The following is a 19,019-nucleotide window of genomic DNA, read 5'->3' as shown; positions in this document are numbered from 1 at the left end:
AGTAGAGAAGGTGACAGCGGAGAGATGACAGACATGCAGAGACATACACTGATGATATCATACAAGCTCTAGGCATTGGTCTTCCCATGTACATAAACACTATTACAGCTTTTTAACAGCCAGCTAAACACCAACACACACAGTTATCCCTCATCACCATAATGAACTGTAGAAAGCATTGGAGAACACTTTTCACTTTACAGTGTTTTTCCCCTCATATATTTCCTAATTGTGAATAAAATGTATATGAATGGAAAAGCTGAGGTGGCACGAGTCAGACCCAACCCCTTTAATTGGAATCTGATGAAACCATCGCTACAGCAGAAGCCAAACAACAGGGCTGCCTGTTATTAAGAGCTTATAAAAGTTATTTGAAGTCTTTTCCAATTCAAAGACTAAGCCTTCCTCCCAACAGAACGCAGCCTAAGGTACCACTGACTCAGCATACAGACATACGGATGGACAGACAAACTGACAGACAGGAGATCTAACTCACAGACACAAAACAGGTCCTGTAGACATGAGCATCAACGGGGAGAAATAGAGGAAGGGGGGGGGGGGTACTGACATACATTCCTAACAGACAGGGGAGCACAGAGATAAGCACAGATGAGGGCCACAAGGCCACAGGTGACATATGTATACCTATATATATACTGGAGACAGACAGGTTAGCAAATACAGACAGTACAGAAGAGAGATACCTAGAGGGGTAGTAGGGTTGAGACACATGTACAGTATAAGCAGAAGGAAACATCCATCAATACTATTCTGTAGCAGATCATGTTACAGACAAAGATACAGTGTCTAACTGAACAGAGTCTAACTAAACAGAGTCCAACTGAACAGCGTCTAACTGAACAGAGTCCAACTGAACAGTGTCTAACTGAACAGAGTCCAACTGAACAGAGTCCAACTGAACAGTGTCTAACTAAACAGAGTCCAACTGAACAGTGTCTAACTGAACAGAGTCTAACTGAACAGAGTCCAACTGAACAGTGTCTAACTGAACAGTGTCTAACTGAACAGAGTCTAACTGAACAGAGTCCAACTGAACAGTGTCTAACTAAACAGAGTCCAACTGAACAGTGTCTAACTGAACAGAGTCTAACTGAACAGAGTCCAACTGAACAGTGTCTAACTGAACAGAGTCCAACTGAAGAGTCCAACTGAAGAGTCCAACTGAACAGAGTCCAACTGAACAGTGTCTAACTGAACAGAGTCCAACTGAACAGTGTCTAACTGAACAGAGTCTAACTGAACAGAGTCCAACTGAACAGTGTCTAACTGAACAGAGTCCAACTGAACAGAGTCCAACTGAACAGAGTCCAACTGAACAGTGTCTAACTGAACAGAGTCCAACTGAACAGTGTCTAACTGAACAGAGTCTAACTGAACAGAGTCCAACTGAACAGTGTCTAACTGAACAGAGTCCAACTGAACAGAGTCCAACTGAACAGTGTCTAACTGAACAGAGTCCAACTGAACACTTGCAGAAATTCAGTCACTGTTTTCATTTTAAGTTATCAGCGTACACCTGTAAATGCATGTAGGGGTCAGTGTTTTCCACTGTTCTGTATGAGCTGAGGATAGATTTCAGTCTGGAGTGAGTGTTGAAGCTCGAGATAGCCAACTATGAGGTCGAGATCTGTTGCTCTGTTCTCACCTCTGTGTTTTGACAAGAGAGGAGGAAATGAAACCTATCAGTGATGCAGCTCCTACTCCATTCCTTTAGCCACTATCTCCTCTCCCTGTTCCCAACCCCCCCAAACTGAAGATACTGTGCAGTACACATAAAACACACACAATCAAACACACACGCAGAAAGGTGGTGGCGGCAAGCTAATACCTAACAGATTTCAGCTCATCTGTAGCTTGTTATCACTGTAACAGCCTGACGCCTCAGAAAACAGTCCTACTTCACAAATACGCCACACACTTCTTCTCTTTTTCTCCTTCGCTCTCCATCTTCAACTCTGTCTTTTTACCTCTTTAAAAAACCTCACGACAGTAAAACATCTGGCAAATCGTTTAGAACCCTACAGTTACCAAAACAATAACCTCAAATGTAAAGAACATCATTGTACATATGGAGATAAATATGCCACATTTACATTAACGCAATGCTCCAAAATAAGAACATCCTTGCCAAATGTAAGTATTAACCATTTGTTGTCAATGTGTCAAATATTGATTATCACAGCAAAACCCTCTGCCTTAAACTCAACAAAACAAACTATGCTCCTACATGCAGCTTTTAACCAACATCCACTGTCTTCCCATTGCAGTGTCCCACAGACACAAATAAACAGAGAAAGAGGGGTCACTCTCTGAGGGTCTGGGGCTTTGGGAACCAAACACTGGAGACTGGGGAGAGAGAGGAGGGGATCAGAGAGGGTGGGAGTCTATCGAGGGTTCTCCTCCTCCTCTCCCCTCTTCAGTCTTCCTGTGTGTTTATCCAGTGGATTAAGAGTGTAAACATCTGGTCTGAGCCCTTCATCTGGTCGCACTATACTGGCACCCCATAGGCTAATGCCCCGTAATAGTGTGTGTGTGTGTGTGTGTGTGTGTGTGTGTGTGTGTGTGTGTGTGTGTGTGTGTGTGTGTGTGTGTGTGTGTGTGTGTGTGTGTGTGTGTGTGTGTGTGTGTGTGTGTGTGTGTGTGTGTGCGTGCGTGTGTGTGTCCACCTCCCTGTCTGGATGGTCCTCAGAGCTGACACCTGAGCCCAGGGATAATATTGATTCAACAGATAAGACAGCCTAACCAAGGAAATCCCAGACTAACCCAGACTATCCAAATACTAACCCAATACCAATTCAATATTAATGCAGAGTGTCCCTGATTATGGTCTGTCTGAGTGCTAACCACAACACCATTGACCCAGACGATGCCTCAGCCACCTACTTTGACTAGGGATAATGATGCTCATTGGGCACAGACGTCAGTTCAGCGTTTTGATTTACATTAGGTTGAGTTGTTAATTAACATGAACTCAACGTGAAATCTACAACTAATATCACCCTATCATTGGATTTAGGTTAAAAGATGGGTGAAAAAAAGACTAAATGCCCTTACGTTGATGACTTTTTGCAAATCCAATCAGATTTCCGCGTTGCTTCAACGACATCACATAGATTTGGGGGGTTGGAATTACGTGGAAACAACGATGAGTTAACCCGTTTTGCCTAATGGTAACCTCTGACCAACTCCAGGCTTGGGAAAAAACTCACAAAACATTCAACATGCAATTTCCTACATTCTCTGTAACCATAACATCCAATCACTTCTGGGAAATTGTACTCAATACAGATCCTCTGGATGCCAGAGCCACATGCCAACATGTTCCTCCTCCATCACAGCTGTGTATGTAAAGACATTTTCTGATGGATGGGGTTTCTCATAGACATAACCCCAATCTAGCTGTATTATTTCAGTGCTTAGACAGGAAAATAAATATTTAAATAGTGTGAGAAGGAGAGACTAAGGCAGAGAGAGAAAGAGAGAGAGAGAGAGAGAGGCTGGTGAAAAGTAGGCTGTGTGTAAGGGAGTGTTCAAGACTCTTCTATCTGACTGTATCATCTGTAGGTACAAATTGTGCCCCAAGCCAAGCAGTGTTAGTAGTTAGTGTATTAAGGGCTGGCTGGAGGAGTGTTATTCTGAGCTCAGGGTGAGGAATGAGGGGGTGATAGGAGAGGGGCAGAGGAGGGGGGCACATCTGATGCCCATTAGACCCCCGTAGCCACACTATGGTGAAACACTCACATCCCTTCTCTCATTGTCTCCACCTCATGCCTCTCATCGCTACATCTCTAACCCACCTTCTCCCTCCATCTGACAGGTTCACACACAATGTTAAAAAAAAAATTGTAAGGCAATCAGCTGCAATAAGTTTGCTTAAAATTTGGTGATATATTAGAACCAAAATACATTCTCTGGTTGAATTGTATGATCACTCAATTTTGAAATGTAGGTTAAGTGAAGATACAATTCCGCTTGAGAATGTATTCTACATTATTTGCATATTTCTCAGAGGCCTTGCCAAGATTGATTATTGAGCTACCTAAATCATATGAACTGGAACAGCCATCTCACTATCGGGTACATTAAGTCCAATAACTAACACATTTCATTATTTTAGAAACATGTATGATATTTATCGCTGTGTGGCATACGTTTAATCAACTATGGTGGGAAGTATGATAATGACGGGTGTAGTTTTGAGGGATTTTGAGCAAACATGAATTTGTAATTTTACTCAACAAGCTTGTTGATATTCAGCTCACTTTGAGCAGAGTTTGCTGAGTAAACAAACTTGAACACATTAGCTCAAATTCTTGTCCTTTTAAAGTAAACTCAACTCACAGTAGAATGCTGTTTAAGCAATTGGTTATATTGGCTTTTTTTTAATAGTGCACACACACAGAGAGACACACACACACACACCACACACAGACACACACACACCACACACACACACACACACACACACACACACACACACACACACACACACACACACACACACACACACACACACACACACACACACACACACACCACACCACACACACACACACACACACACACACAGTCTTGTATAACTAATCTTGTGGGGACAGACAATTCAGTCCCATTCAAGATCCTATTTTCCCTAACCCTAAATCTAACCCTAACCCTAAACCTAACCCCAGCTCCTAACCATAAACTTAATTCTAAAACTAATTCTAAACTTAACCCTAAACCCCATAGAAATAGCATTTGCTCTTGTGGGGACTAACCAAATGTCCCCAGTTGGGACTTCTAGTCCCCACAAGTATAGATAAACACATGCACACACATGCACACACTCAGACACACATACACTAAAGTTAATACACTACTAAAAGACTTCCCAGGCCAGTGTTCCTTGTTTTAGCACTGTTGTATATTATTGCTGTGTGCCAAGAATGGCAGGAATCTGGGTCTACACACAAATCAATCCTCCCACCTCCTCCTCCATCTTTTCCACATTGTCTGGACTACCCACCCCATCCTCTGTGCACGGACCCACAGGGGACCCACTTGGCTGCCACCATTATCTGTGTCCACCTGCCCCACCACAGATGCCCATGACACATGAAAGCCCTGTATTTTCTGCCCACGGAGACTACGGAGACTACCATCTCCGGGCCTGTCATATATAACCGACCACAGAATCATACACACACAAGTAAGCAAACTTGCACGCACACACAGATACACAGACAAACAGGAAAATAACAATTTCACACAGAAAAATAAGTGCTGTGTATCATCCCCAGAGCTGTTCTTTCCTAATTAGATCATATTTACAGGGAAGATCTCAACTGCATTCTCCTTAGGTCCTCTCACCTCATCTCCTTCTCAAAACCCATTGGTTGAGAATGCCAGAGGTCCCTCCCTTCTGAGCTTCTCCTCCAATGGGTTTTGAGAAGGAGAAGAGAAGAAAGGAGAGAGGGACGCAAGGAGAATGCAAACGAGATTCTTCCACAGTGTATGGAGACTGTGAATCTCTATGGGGTCTATTATGGCTACTTGAGTCTATGGGACAGAAGTCAGGTGTTTGTCTTGGCTGGTGACACAATACTCTGGGTTACTACTGACTGGTATGGACCTGGCCTTTCTATGGCATTATATGGTGAAGCTCTACACTGAATATGTGTGAGGGAGTGCCTGTGTGTCTGTTTGACAGAGAGAGTAATGTACACATTGAAGGTGCGTTGGACCTTCCCTCAACTCTTAAGCTCGTTCTTTTGCTTCTTAAAAACCCATTTAGACATTCTGTCTTAGACCTCACATAGTGTTGTGAAGGTCCTCAGTGGAGACATAAGTTGTCCCTGTGGATTCTGAGGTAGAGCTGTAGTACATTCTTCACACCACTGCCAGGGCTCTGTCTGAAGGGATCCACTGGACACTGACACGCAAACACGCACGCACGCACGCACACACACACACTAGATTTTGCTTGCTTGAAGTAGAGTATATTGTGATAAACTGCAGACCACGCTACTTGTCTAGAGAGTTCTCAGCTATACTTTGTGTTGCTGATTATTTACCACCACAGACAGATGCTGGCACTAAGAACGCACTCAGTCAGGTGTATGAGAAAATAAGCAAACAGGAAACCACTCACCCAGAGGTGGCACTCCTAGTGGCCGGAGACTTTAATGCAGGGAAACTTAAATCAGTTCTACCAAATCTCTATCAACATGTTAAATGTACAACCAGAGGGAAAGAAATTCTGTACCTGTACTGTACTCCACACACAGAGATGCGTACAAAGCTCTCCCTCGCCCTCCATTTGGTAAATCCAACCACAACTCTATCCTCCTGATTCCTGCTTACAAGCAAGAATTTAACCAGGAAGCACCAGTGACTCGGTCTATAAAAAAATGGTCAGAGGAAGCAGATGCTAAACTACAGGACTGCTTTGCTATCACAGACTGGAACATGTTCTGGGACTCTTCCGATGACATTGAGGAATACACCACATCAGTCACTGGCTTTATTAATAAGTGCATTGAGGACGTCGTCCCCACAGTGACTGTGCGTACATACCCCAACCAGAAGCCATGGATTACAGGCAACATTCGCACTGAGCTAAAGGGTAAAGCTACCGCTTTCAAGGCGCGGGAAGCTTACGAGAAATCCCGCTATGCCCTGCGACGAAACATCAAACAGGCAAAGCGCCAATACAGGGCTAAGATTGAATTATACTACACCGGCTCCGACGCTCATCGGATGTGGCAGGGCTTGCAAACTATTACAGACTACAAAGGGAAGCACAGCCGTGAGCTGCCTAGTGACAACAGCCTACCAGACGAGCTAAATCACTTCTATGCTCGCTTCGAGGCAAACAACACTAAGGAATGCATGAGAGCATCAGCTGTTCCGGACGACTGTGTGATCACGCTCTCCGTAGCCGACGTGAGTAAGACCTTTAAAGAGGTCAACATACACAAGGCTGCGGGGCCAGACGGATTGCCAGGACGTGTGCTCTGGGCATGTGCTGACCAACTGACAGGTGTCTTCACTGACATTTTCAACATGTCCCTGATTGAGTCTGTAATACCAACATGCTTGAAGCAGACCACCATAGTTCCTGTACCCAAGAACATAAAGGCAACCTGCCTAAATGACTACAGACCCGTAGCACTCACGTCCGTAGCCATGAAGTGCTTTAAAAGGCTGGTAGCTAACCGGGCTATCGGCATTGTGTCCCACCACCCGCCAAACCCCTATTTTTTACGCTTCTGCTACTCTCTGTTCATCATATATGCATAGTCACTTTAACAATACCTACATGTACATACTACCTCAATAAGCCTGACTAACAGGTGTCTGTATATAACTTGCTATTTCACTGTAAGGTCTACTACACCTGTTGTATTCGGTGCATGTGACAAATAAACTTTAATTTGATTTGGGTTTATCGTCGAAGGAATGAGCGTTACACCGAGGGCTGTACTCTGGAGCGGGACCGATTTGGAGGTGGATGGTCCGTCATGGTCTGGGGCGGTGCGTCACAGCATCATCGGACTGAGCTTGTTGTCATTGCAGGCAATCTCAACGTTGTGCTTTACAGGGAAGACATTCTCCTCCCTCATGTGATACCCTTCCTGCAGGCTCATCCTGACATGACCCTCCAGCATGACAATGCCACCAGCCATACTGCTCGTTCTGTGCTTGATTTTCTGCAAGACAGGAATATCAGTGTTGGCCAGGGAAGAGCCCTCTGAGCACGTCAGGGACCGGTTGGATCGGAGGGTGAGGGCTAGGGCCATTCCACCCAAAAACTTGCAGGTGCCTTGGTGGAAGAGTGGGGTAACATCTCAGAGCAAGAACTGGCATATCTGGTGCAGTCCATGAAGAATGCAGCTGGTGGCCACACCAGATCCTGACTGTTACTTTTGATTTTGACTCCCCCCCCTTTGTTCAGGGACATATTATTCAATTTATGTTTGTCACATGTCTGTGGAACATGTTCAGTTTATGTCTCAGTTGTTGAATCTTGCTGTGTTCATACAACTATTTACACATGTTAAGTTGGCTGAAAATAGTTTATATCAAATGCAGCGGGCGTTGTTGCTCTTGGCACTTCCTGTCAACAGCTCCAGGGTGGAATGAATTGACTGCTGAGACAATTTTTTATTATACCTTTATTTAACTAGGCAAGTCAGTGAGGAATAACGTCTTTATTTACAATGACGGCCTAACAGTGGGTTAACTGCCTTGGTCAGGGGAAGAACAACAGATTTTTACCTTGTCGGCTCTGGGATTCGATCTAGCAACCTTTTGGTTACTGGCCCATTGCTCTAACCACTAGGCTACCTGCCGCCCCAGAAAGCGTGGGGTGATGGGAACCTCGCACGAGGAACAAAGTCCGTGTCCCAACAAAGTCCGTGTCCAAATGCAGCCTGCAGTGGGGGGGATTGTTCACAGCGACGCACATCATTGTGAGCGACACTAACTTTGTTCCCCGTGCGCTGTGAACGCTCTCAGAGGGGGTTCCCATCACCCCACGCTTTCTCCTGCTCACCTTTCACTGGCCCCACAGCCACACAACTCTGGATCTCTAGTGCGAAGACATGGGTAGACACATGTATATACACACACATTACACTAACTGACTAACACACACACACACGCACAGAGACAACATACAGACAGACTCCAAGTTAATTCCTCATCCAATCTAATTCTACAATACTCAACATTACACCCACACACGTAGCCTCACCCAGACCAACACACTGAGACCACAGGACCTTCCTTACACTCTACCAATCCTCTGTTTCATTTGCCAAAAGGCAAGAATAATATTCTCAGCTTCCTGTGTTTACTGCACTGAACATCAGCCAATAGGAGAAATCAGAGAATCAGAGAATTAGATGTGACATTCAATCAATGTGATTACAGTAGTATGGGGGGGGGGGTAAATGTACAGGACCCCCTTGCATTTAGACATTCTTATCAATACTACTACCCCCCCAACCTCCCTCCAGCTCCCCAGACCCCCAGTACCATAGCCCAATGAGACCCCCAGGACCACGGCCCTGCGACCCCGGTTGAAACTGTAGCCCTGTTCACTAACTCTCTCACCGGGTCAACTAGCCACGGCAGAAAGGGCCAACCCCACCAGCAGTCAGAAAATATACAAACCCCACTCACTCCTCACAGAGTAACAGTGAATGCAGGGATTGCTGTAGGTTGAAAGCCTAAAGTAAATACTCCTCCCAAATGTTCTCCCTCCTTCTTTCTTTGCCTGCACTACGGGCCAAGCAGGACCTCTTGCTCTCTCTTTCTCTCCAATGAAATATGATGAAATATGCAGAGGTCTGAGCTGTTTACCCAAGACTAGGAGAGGGAGAGCCTTTTATGAAGAAACCGAGAGCCGACATCAAATCCCTGGCATCCATCACCTTTAAAGAATGAGTTGCACCTAAACAGGAACTAATCCCTTTAAAAAGGTCTATGTGGCATTGATACGAGTCAGAAACCGTTATTCTAGTGTCAAAATTGACTACAAAGTGTAAATAGGATAATTTTGTCATTCTCATCCAAAACAGAGTTTGGATCCTCAGTGATGTCAAGAAATCATACCCCCTTTTGCCAAGCTCCACGTGCAAATTGCCCCTCTTCCCACTTCGGTTCCCTTCATTGAGGGGAATCGATTAATCTGGCCCTTGAAAGAAAAGAGATACTGTTGGTTATGTAACGTTATTATTTGATAATAGTAGCGAGGCAGGCTAGCTAGCTAGCTACATGCTAGCTAACGTTAGACTACAAGTCGGATTTGCAAGTTAGTTCGTAGCTCATACAAAAATATTCTGTATTTTATAGGGCAAAACTAAATAATGGATTCAGCTATGGTGGTAGCTACCTCATGTCTGAGTCTGACTAAAACAGTGAATTAGGAGCAACAAACTGTAATGGCGTCACCAGCCTAAATCTAATCCAATCTGGAGCTACAGTCAGTCTACATCTGTAAAGCATAGAATTAGGGGTTTCCACTAGTTAACACAGCCACAAAGTCTATAACAAAAAAATATTAGATTAAGATTAGGGTTAGGCATAAGGTTAACAGTGTGGTTAAGGGTTAAGGTTAGGGGATAGTAACATTAGTAGTCTCTAAAAAAATATATACTTTTAGGAAAACGTTTTTTATGTTTAGCTCACATAATTTCATTTAAATGTTCACATTAAGGTTTTTGTAATATAATGAATCAAATCAAATTCAAATCAAATTTATTTATATAGCCCTTCGTACATCAGCTGATATCTCAAAGTGCTGTACCGAAACCCAGCCTAAAACCCCAAACAGCAAGCAATGCAGATGTAGAAGCACGTTGGCTAGTAAAAACTCCCTAGAAAGGCCAAAACCTAGGAAGAAACCTAGAGAGGAACCAGGCTATGAGGGGTGGCCAGTCCTCTTCTGGCTGTGCCGAGTGGAGATTATAACAGAACATGGCCAAGATGTTCAAATGTTCATAAATAACCAGCATGTTCAAATAATAGGTCTGGGACAGGTAGCACGTCCGGTGAACAGGTCAGGATTCCATAGCCGCAGGCAGAACAGTTTAAACTGGAGCAGCAGCACGGCCAGGTGGACTGGGGACAGCAAGGAGTCATCATGCCAGGTAGTCCTGAGGCATGGTCCTAGGGCTCAGGTCCTCCGAGAGAGAGAAAGAAAGAGAGAAAGAGAGAATTAGAGAGAGCATACCGAAAATTCACACAGGACACCGGATAAGACAGGAGAAGTACTCCAGATATAACAAGCTGACCCTAGCCCCCCGACACATAAACTACTGCAGCATAAATACTGGGGTCTGTGACAGGAAGGGTCAGGAGACACTGTGGCCCCATCCAATGATACCCCCGGACAGGGGCAAACAGGAAGGATGTGTCAAAAACTAATTTAGACATTAATGAATGTTTTTCTATAGCTTCCAAACTCTTTTTTTATAATTGAGGAGGAGAACCAAGATGGCTGCATTATGGTTTCAATACAGTGTCCTCAGTAATCCAGCGTTTATACACATCACTGATTTATACACCTATACAATACACACGCACACACACACAATCAAAAATACAGATGACACACAGATACTTATGCTGTAATGTATAGTGTGTATATAGACAAACAGACTTGCACAGACAATCTCTCTCTCACACACACCAACACACACACATTGCTAGCCCTCCTTGTATCCTCCTTCCATTGCTATACCACCATCCTCTCCATTCATGCATTCATCAATCCCTCTCTTTTCCCTAACATTCCCTTAACACACACACAGTCCTCCTATAGAGCCAGGCCTGTAGAGGCCTGCCACACTGACCCAGCTGTTCTCTATGGTGCTGCTTTAGTTTGTTAAAGCTGGACCCTAATGGTTCCACAGACAATGATCTACAGAGAGGTTAAAGAAACAGACCAAGAGATGAGTCTATCAGAGTGTGTGTGTGTGTGTGTGTGTGTGTGTGTGTGTGTGTGTGTGTGTGTGTGTGTGTGTGTGTGTGTGTGTGTGTGTGTGTGTGTGTGTGTGTGTGTGTATGGTGTGTGTGTGTGTGTGTGTGTGTGTGTGTGTGTGTGTGTATGGTGTGTGTGTGTGTGTGTGTGTGTGTGTGTGTGTGTGTGTGTGTGTGTGTGTGTGTGTGTGTGTGTGTGTGTGTGTATGGTGTGTGTGTGTGTGTGTGTGTGTGTGTATGGTGTGTGTGTGTGTGTGTGTGTGTGTGTGTGTGTGTGTGTGTGTGTGTGTGTGTGTGTGTGTGTGTGTATGGTGTGTGTGTGTATGGTGTGTGTGTGTGTGTGTGTGTGTGTGTGTGTGTGTGTGTGGTGTGTGTGTGTGTGTGTGTGTGTATGGTGTGTGTGTGTGTGTGTGTGTGTGTGTGTGTGTGTGTGTGTGTGTGTGTGTGTGTGTGTGTGTGTGTGTGTGTGTGTGTGTGTGTGTGTGTGTGTGTGTGTGTGTGTGTGTGTGTGTGTGAAATCAATCAAATGGACATGACTCCAAACAGAACGGCTAAACGCATGGGAAAGCCCAGAGTTAGCCCTTAGTGACTTGGATAGACCAACACAGTACAGTAACTGTAGCTTATCAGAACCAAATCTAAACACTGAAAACATCTCAACATCAGATCACTCTCCACTCAATACGGAACCTGGCCATTACAGACCGAAAAGCCCAGACCCCGACCAGATGAGACAGTATGGGGAGAGGAGCAAGGGAAACGGAGGGAGAAAGGCATGTTACCTAATTAGAGGCCGTGTATAGCTCTCAGTGATAGTCACCAGTGGACTGGAGGAAGCCACGGGTCTCTCATGATGGAGCTCCAGCCATGGCTGTGTAATCATTACTTCCCAGTCACACTGACATGCCCTTACTGGGACTGGGAGATATTGGGGGTGCTGGGAGTAGAGGGGGTCTGAGGAGTAGAAGGGGTCTGAGGAGAGGTTGCGTAGAGTTCATAACCCCACCTGCTTTCACTGACTTGATGAGGCATTACAAAAACCCTCTGGTTCCACGTCAAATGATCTGTCCTGACAAGAAATATGTTTTCCTCAATATCACTTCATTGTAATTTCCTTTATAGGCATAAAGAGAAACACAATAGGTTTGCCAGAGTCCGGAGAGTTTCCATAGGTCTGACAGGTGGAACTTTTTCTTGGGCTCTTTCTTTCTCTCTTATATTTTCCCAGCCTCCCCTCTCCTCTCTCACACATCTCATGTGTTCCTCTCCCTCTCTCCACTCCTCTGTCGGTGCTGTGTGATCTGACGGCATTGTCGTCTGGGAGCTGTAACTTCAGAGTGCTGCGGCAGAGGTGGCAGACATGGTGACACTTTATCAGGGCTCAGACACCAGACACACACGTGTGAGAGCGTCACAGAGTGTGATAAGAGAAGAGATGACAGCGCTGAGGTGTCGGGCGTCTAGCAGATAGCTACCTGCTACTGTCACCATTCCTGCATAGCAGCAGCAAGGCAGCCATCTTGTTTTTTGAGATACTGGAACACACAGACATTGTTGATGGACATTCTAGAACAATCCACCACTCAATGGTAGACAGTCTATATTATAAACTGTGTGGTTTGAGCTCTATATCAGACCGTATAGCAAGGTTATGATAAAACATATATTTGAACTGCTTTAATTATGTTGGTAACCAGTTTAAAACCGTAATAAGGCACCTCTGGGCCTAAGAACAGCCCTTAGCTGTGATATATTGGCCATATACCACATCCCTTCGGGCTTTATTGCTTAATTAGAACAACTCCTCAGACTTTCTTGAGCTTCTGCTTTCCTAAAGTGATTCCATAATGACTATTTTCATGGATACACACCCTAAACACACTCCTGGAGTTGAGCTGAGAGGCAATGCCAGCAGGAGCTAGTCCACTCCAATTCTGTCCAACCTCTGTCATAGACCAAAAGGTTTTACTCCGTATTTCACTCTCGGAGCTGTACAGTATGCTGTTAATTGATGTGATGAGCCAACTGGATTGGTTTCTGAGACCCCTTTTTCTGCCTTATGTTTCTAGATTATTGCAGAAGTCTGGGAGCTAGAGAGAGAGGGATGGAAACACCCAACATTCCAGCCTCTGGATCTCCAGACAATGACAGATTATTCAGCTCCTTCTCAATCCCCCCTCAACAACATCTGGGAAACACTGTAAAACAAACACATTAATGAATTAAAACAAACAGCCTCTCCATCTGCAGTACTCTGGAAACAAATTGAATCCTTTCAAAGTGGATGAAGATGAGGAGCCCTGTGTTTGTGTGTATTTGTGCTTGTGTACATGTGAGCAAGAGAGAGGTGTGTGTGTGTGTGTGTGTGTGTGTGTGTGTGTGTGTGTGTGTGTGTGTGTGTGTGTGTGTGTGTGTGTGTGTGTGTGTGTGTGTGTGTGTGTGTGTGTGTGTGTGTGTGTGTGTGTGTGTGTGTGTGTGTGTGCGTGCGTGCGACTGTTTGTGTCAGTGCATTTGAGCGTGTACAAGCTTATTTACCCTGCTGAGGTCTACATATGCCTGATGGGGCAGAGGAGGGGGAGGAGGGGGAGAAGGGAGGACATGGTTGAAGGTGAGGAGACAGAGGGCCAGGGGGCTGGGGGTCTCCATCTACAAACACTCACCAGCACACACAGAACAGACCTGGGGCTACAATGACATCCCCTGAGACCCCTAGTACACACCCGGCCCCTAGACCCCCATCCCCGGGGACCCAGACCCACTTTAAGAGCCCACCACCAGGGGTTCCCCACTTCACATCACAAACACTGCCTGCTCCGACACCAACCATCCATCCAGCCTGGCACCCAGACTAATCACACAGAGCAGGAGGCAGGGGCACCACCAGATCCAATACCAACATCAACCTATACCACCAGGGGGCGAAGAGGGTTAGAAGGAGGGGAGGGGGGAATGGGGGAGTGAAGGGGGGGAAGGAGTAAAGGGGAGGGTTAGGGGGACCTGGGACTCTAGTCTGAAGGACGATTGGAGGCTTAACAGTCTGATGATTATCTTTGAGTGAAGGAGTAGATGGGAGGAGGGGTGTAACAGATGGAGGGAAGGAGAGGTAGTGGTGCTTTAAATACCCATACTAATAGATGAAATAAGATAATTACACTTTTTTCCTTTTTCTAAATTGCCTCTAAATCCCCAGGGAAGGATGATATCTCAGGGCTTTATAGTGGGATCTGGCTAGGGGAAAGATTTGAGTCAATACCAGCTACATTTTACAAGTCAGTCAGATGTGCCATTTTTTCAGCAACAGGATAAAGAAAATATGAGCATAATTATTTTCTATTGAAAACATCTAGTCCAACAGGAGGAAATCCCGTTGGACTTTTATCACTAATGCTTGCAGACCCACTGGGACTGGAGAAGGGCCATGTTTGTGAACACTGACCAGGAAATTACAACTCTATGTTCCCGCCAAATCAAGCATATACATATACAGGCAGCCTGAGATGACAAAGATACTCAGGGGTATCACATGTTCAAGGCATGTACAACCATAATTCCACATTTCTAACCTTGTGAGATTGATTTATCCCACTCGAGTCTATGAGCCGCAGATAAAACAGCAGTTGAATGTAAGTGGTTAGACAATACATTATGAATCCATATATTGTCATAGTTGAGTGTGCGAAGACAGAGCCTAGAGGTTTCCGTCTCGAACAGCAGTGTCCGCTCGCTCTATAAAACTTAATTGCGGCGCAGGAATGAAATAAACGTCTCGCGCGCCACGGTGTGCCAGACCGCAAGGAGGTGAAAATACACCAAAAATCCCTTCAGGGAGAAAGGTCGGCGATGTATCCACGTTAAAACCAACAAACTAAATGTGGGGCTTCTACTAACCGCTCGCTGCCTACAGTAGACCACAATCAACCATATTTAAACAATCATTTCCCACCTTGACAAGACCCTCCAAGAAGCCTGTGCGTGGGATGTAGGTTATAACACTGAGGAATTAAAATATTTAACTCATCCACATTATATAAAACAGGCCTGTGCATTAAAAAAAACTCAGAAGCTAAATTTGTAGCTATAATATACCTATAGAATATTGTATTTTTTGTATCTAGGCCTATTTAATTTTTTCTATGTTCTCAAAAATCTTACACATTAACTCATGTTCTCATGAACTGAACAATAGAACATACTGTATTTCTTATTGTCCAATAAATTATGTAGATTACATTGAATTCAACAGCACATAGAATATAATTTCATTAACACCAATATATTTAATTGCCTTTATCCCATTGTCTGAATTGTGCAAGCATTGGCCTATAATACTCTACAATATTATTTGCAACACACCTTTAAGAAAGTCATACTGTTGCCCACAATTGGGATCACACGCTTTGAATGGCTCTGCTCTGTGGAGAGCCCTGGCGTCTGTGATGTGTCTTGTCGAAAACACAGGCGAACACAAACACAAACACACACTAGCCTTTGAGGTGCTTACATGGGAGTGGGTAGCCTAATAATGGATACAAAGCAATAGGCTATAATTCACATACACGCCCTGGAAAAAGTAATGCACATGTTCAAACACCTTGTGCGCATTCTGTCAAAATCTATTTTCAAATGATGACACATAGTTGAATATGAATAGACTATTAGGCAAAATAATATTTTAATTATTCCCCAGTTGTAAGCCTAGATCGGTCAAAACGTTCCTCCCCATCCGGGTCTTAGACGTTGTTGAAATAAGAAAACATTTGAAAATAAGAAAAATAATCAATATAGCTGACCAGAAAACATAAATGTGATCAAATGAATGTATTTGAATGTATTTTACCTTTGTATGAAAGTCTGAGTCGTGGTACGTTCATCTTGGTAGCTGAGACTGTTGTTAGAAGAAAAGCAAACCGAATCATCCGCTGGCAGAAATATGATAATTCCTTCATCCTTGGAAATGTCCTTTTGAATTTCGATAGATCTTTGAGTTTGGGAAGTTTTGCAATTCACTTCTGTAACAAACGAATATTTAAATTCAAAATGATTGTAGCACTGTATTTTCATAAGTTATAAAACTGTTTGTCATAAACGTGAAGGACTCAGTCACTCCTGTATCTAGACTCGGTGCATAATTTTCTCAGATATTGGTTTGTTCCGGGTCCACCACTCTCTCTGTGCCGGGCTTGACAGCGTGGGTTTGTTTCTACCTCTGAAAAGACTTCGCTATACAACCCCGCCTTTCTCTGGAGGAGCAAGAGAACAGAGCAGCAGCCAGCATAGGGAAACGTTCCAAGCGACCCGCCTCTCGCCAGACACGCTCTCAACGAAAATGCTCATCGGAGAGTCCACTTTACACACTATGTGATAAATAAGTGTGTTACATTATTTTGTCGACGAGGGGCTGTAATTGAGTAAAGCTCAAACCCTGCGTCTGTTTAGGTATTTTAACCTAACATAAAGTGAAACGAATAAATTATCATGGTCTGTGCGCAAGAAGTACTATTGGATATTTGGGGCAAAGTGATGCAATCTCAAGAAGACCTTAAAGGATTTACATTTAACTGAAAAACATATTGAACAAAGTAACAATTAGTGGTGTAAAAAGTACCCAATTGTCATACTTAAGTAAAAGTAAAGATACCCTCATAGAAAATGACTCAAGTAAAAGTGAAAGTCACCAAGAAAAATAATACTTGAGTAAAAGTTTAAAAGTATCTGATTTTAAATATACTTAAGTATCAAAAGTAAATGCAATTGCTCAAATATACTTATGTATCAAAAGTAAAAGTAAAACTATAAATCATTTCAAATTGCTTATAATAAGAAGATCAGATGGCACAATTTTCAATAGATTTTTTAAATGTACAGATATCCAGGGGCACACTACAACGCAGAGACATCATTTACAAGCGAAGCATTTGTGTTTAGTGAGCCCTCCAGATCAGAAGTAGTATGATTGAGAATGTCATAGAGAATGTTGAACTGCTTATATTCTCTCTCTGTGTGTGTGTGTGTGTGTGTGTGTGTGTGTGTGTGTGTGTGTGTGTGTGTGTGTGTGTGTGTGTGTGTGTGTGTGTGTGTGTGTGTGTGTGTGTGTGTGTGTGTGTGTGTGTGTGTGTGAGTGTGTGAGTGAGAGAGAGAGAGAGAGAGAGACAGAGAATGATTATGTCTGGGTCTGTCTCTATGACACACTCCATGTCCAGTCGGGCCATACTGAGGCCATATTGAACATGCAGACACACACACACAAGTCTGACAGCACCTATCATCAAGATAAAACACATTGAAAACAACCACTACACAATGACAGATGCCCTACTATACTATCCAAGTGCTTAGATTACATTTTTATCAAGTCACATGCAGTGTACAGTAAATACTGAAGCTACAAGCTTAAGTGTGAAGTATAAAATAAAATTAAAATAATACATATACTGAACAACACATATAAACGCAACATATAAAGTGTTGGTCCCATGTTCCATGAAATAAAAGATAACAGAAATGTTCCATTTGCACAAAAAACGTATTTCTCTCCAATTCCGTGCAGAAATGTCTTTACATCCCTGTTAGTAAGTATTTCTCCTTTGCCAAGATAGACCATCCACCTGACAGGTGTGGCATATCAAGAAGCTCATTAAACAGCATGCTCATTACACAGGTGCACCTTGTGCTGGGGACAATAAAGGGCCACTCTCAAATGTGAGTTTTGTCACACAACCCAATGCCACAGATGTCTCAAGTTTTGAGGGAGTGTGTCTGTCTGTATTAAAGCTCTTTTGTGGGGGAAAACAAATTCTGATTGGCTGGGCCTGGCTCCCCAGTGGGTGGGCCTGGCTCCCAAGTGGCTGGGCCTATGCCCTCCCAGACCCACCCATGGCAGCGCACCTGCCCAGTCATGTGAAATCTGTAGATTAGGGCCTAAAGAATTTATTTAATTTGACTGATTTCCTTCTATGAACTGTAACTCAGTAAAATCTTTGAAATTGTTGCATGTTTGTTTATATTTGTGTTCAGTGTATACAACTGTGACAATCATAGTGTGAGGCTTCTTGATTAAAACATTTTAACGCATTTTCTTCACTATATTTTTCTCCTCCCGTCCAATGCCCCTGTATTGAGGGTCATAGTGTGATGTCACTCAGATGTCCACATACTCAGTGAAGGTGATATAACTGTACGATACTAACTTAGCTGTCCGCTACCCTCCATGCATGGTCTCCATGTTCCCTGCTCTGCTCGCTAGAGGAGGCAGTGGTGGGAGAGCCACAGCCAGCGGGCAGCCTATCCATTAGAGACAGGAAGGGGGGGTTCATAAATGTTTCATCCCTCTCTGGAGCTGAGCTGCGTGTGGACACTGGGAGTGGAAGTGGATCAGAGCGGAGTGAGGAGAGAGGAGCAATAGGCTGCGTCTCTCCACTGGGACCAGTCTAGAATCTATTTCTACAGTCTGCCTCACTTCAGCCTATCCTCTGTACTCTTCCAGAGTAGGGGAGGAGAGGAGAGAGGGATGTGTGTGCGTGCGTGTGTGT

General features: G+C 44.0%; 1 protein-coding gene across 1 annotated transcript in view; it reads right to left on the bottom strand.

Moving 5' to 3' along the window:
* The window catches only part of LOC109869745 (semaphorin-3G-like), a 58,488-nt gene extending 41,769 nt beyond the window's left edge, over positions 1–16,719 (bottom strand). The window contains exon 1 of the mRNA XM_031803930.1: positions 16,328–16,719. Coding sequence (XP_031659790.1) covers positions 16,328–16,436 — 109 coding nt within the window. The 5' untranslated portion in view covers positions 16,437–16,719. The remainder of the gene's footprint in view (positions 1–16,327) is intronic.
* Positions 16,720–19,019: the final 2,300 nt, after the last annotated feature.

This window comes from Oncorhynchus kisutch, linkage group LG24, assembly GCF_002021735.2.
Source record: "Oncorhynchus kisutch isolate 150728-3 linkage group LG24, Okis_V2, whole genome shotgun sequence".
NCBI classification, from domain to species: domain Eukaryota; kingdom Metazoa; phylum Chordata; class Actinopteri; order Salmoniformes; family Salmonidae; genus Oncorhynchus; species Oncorhynchus kisutch.
This window is presented reverse-complemented; position numbering and strand designations above follow the sequence as displayed.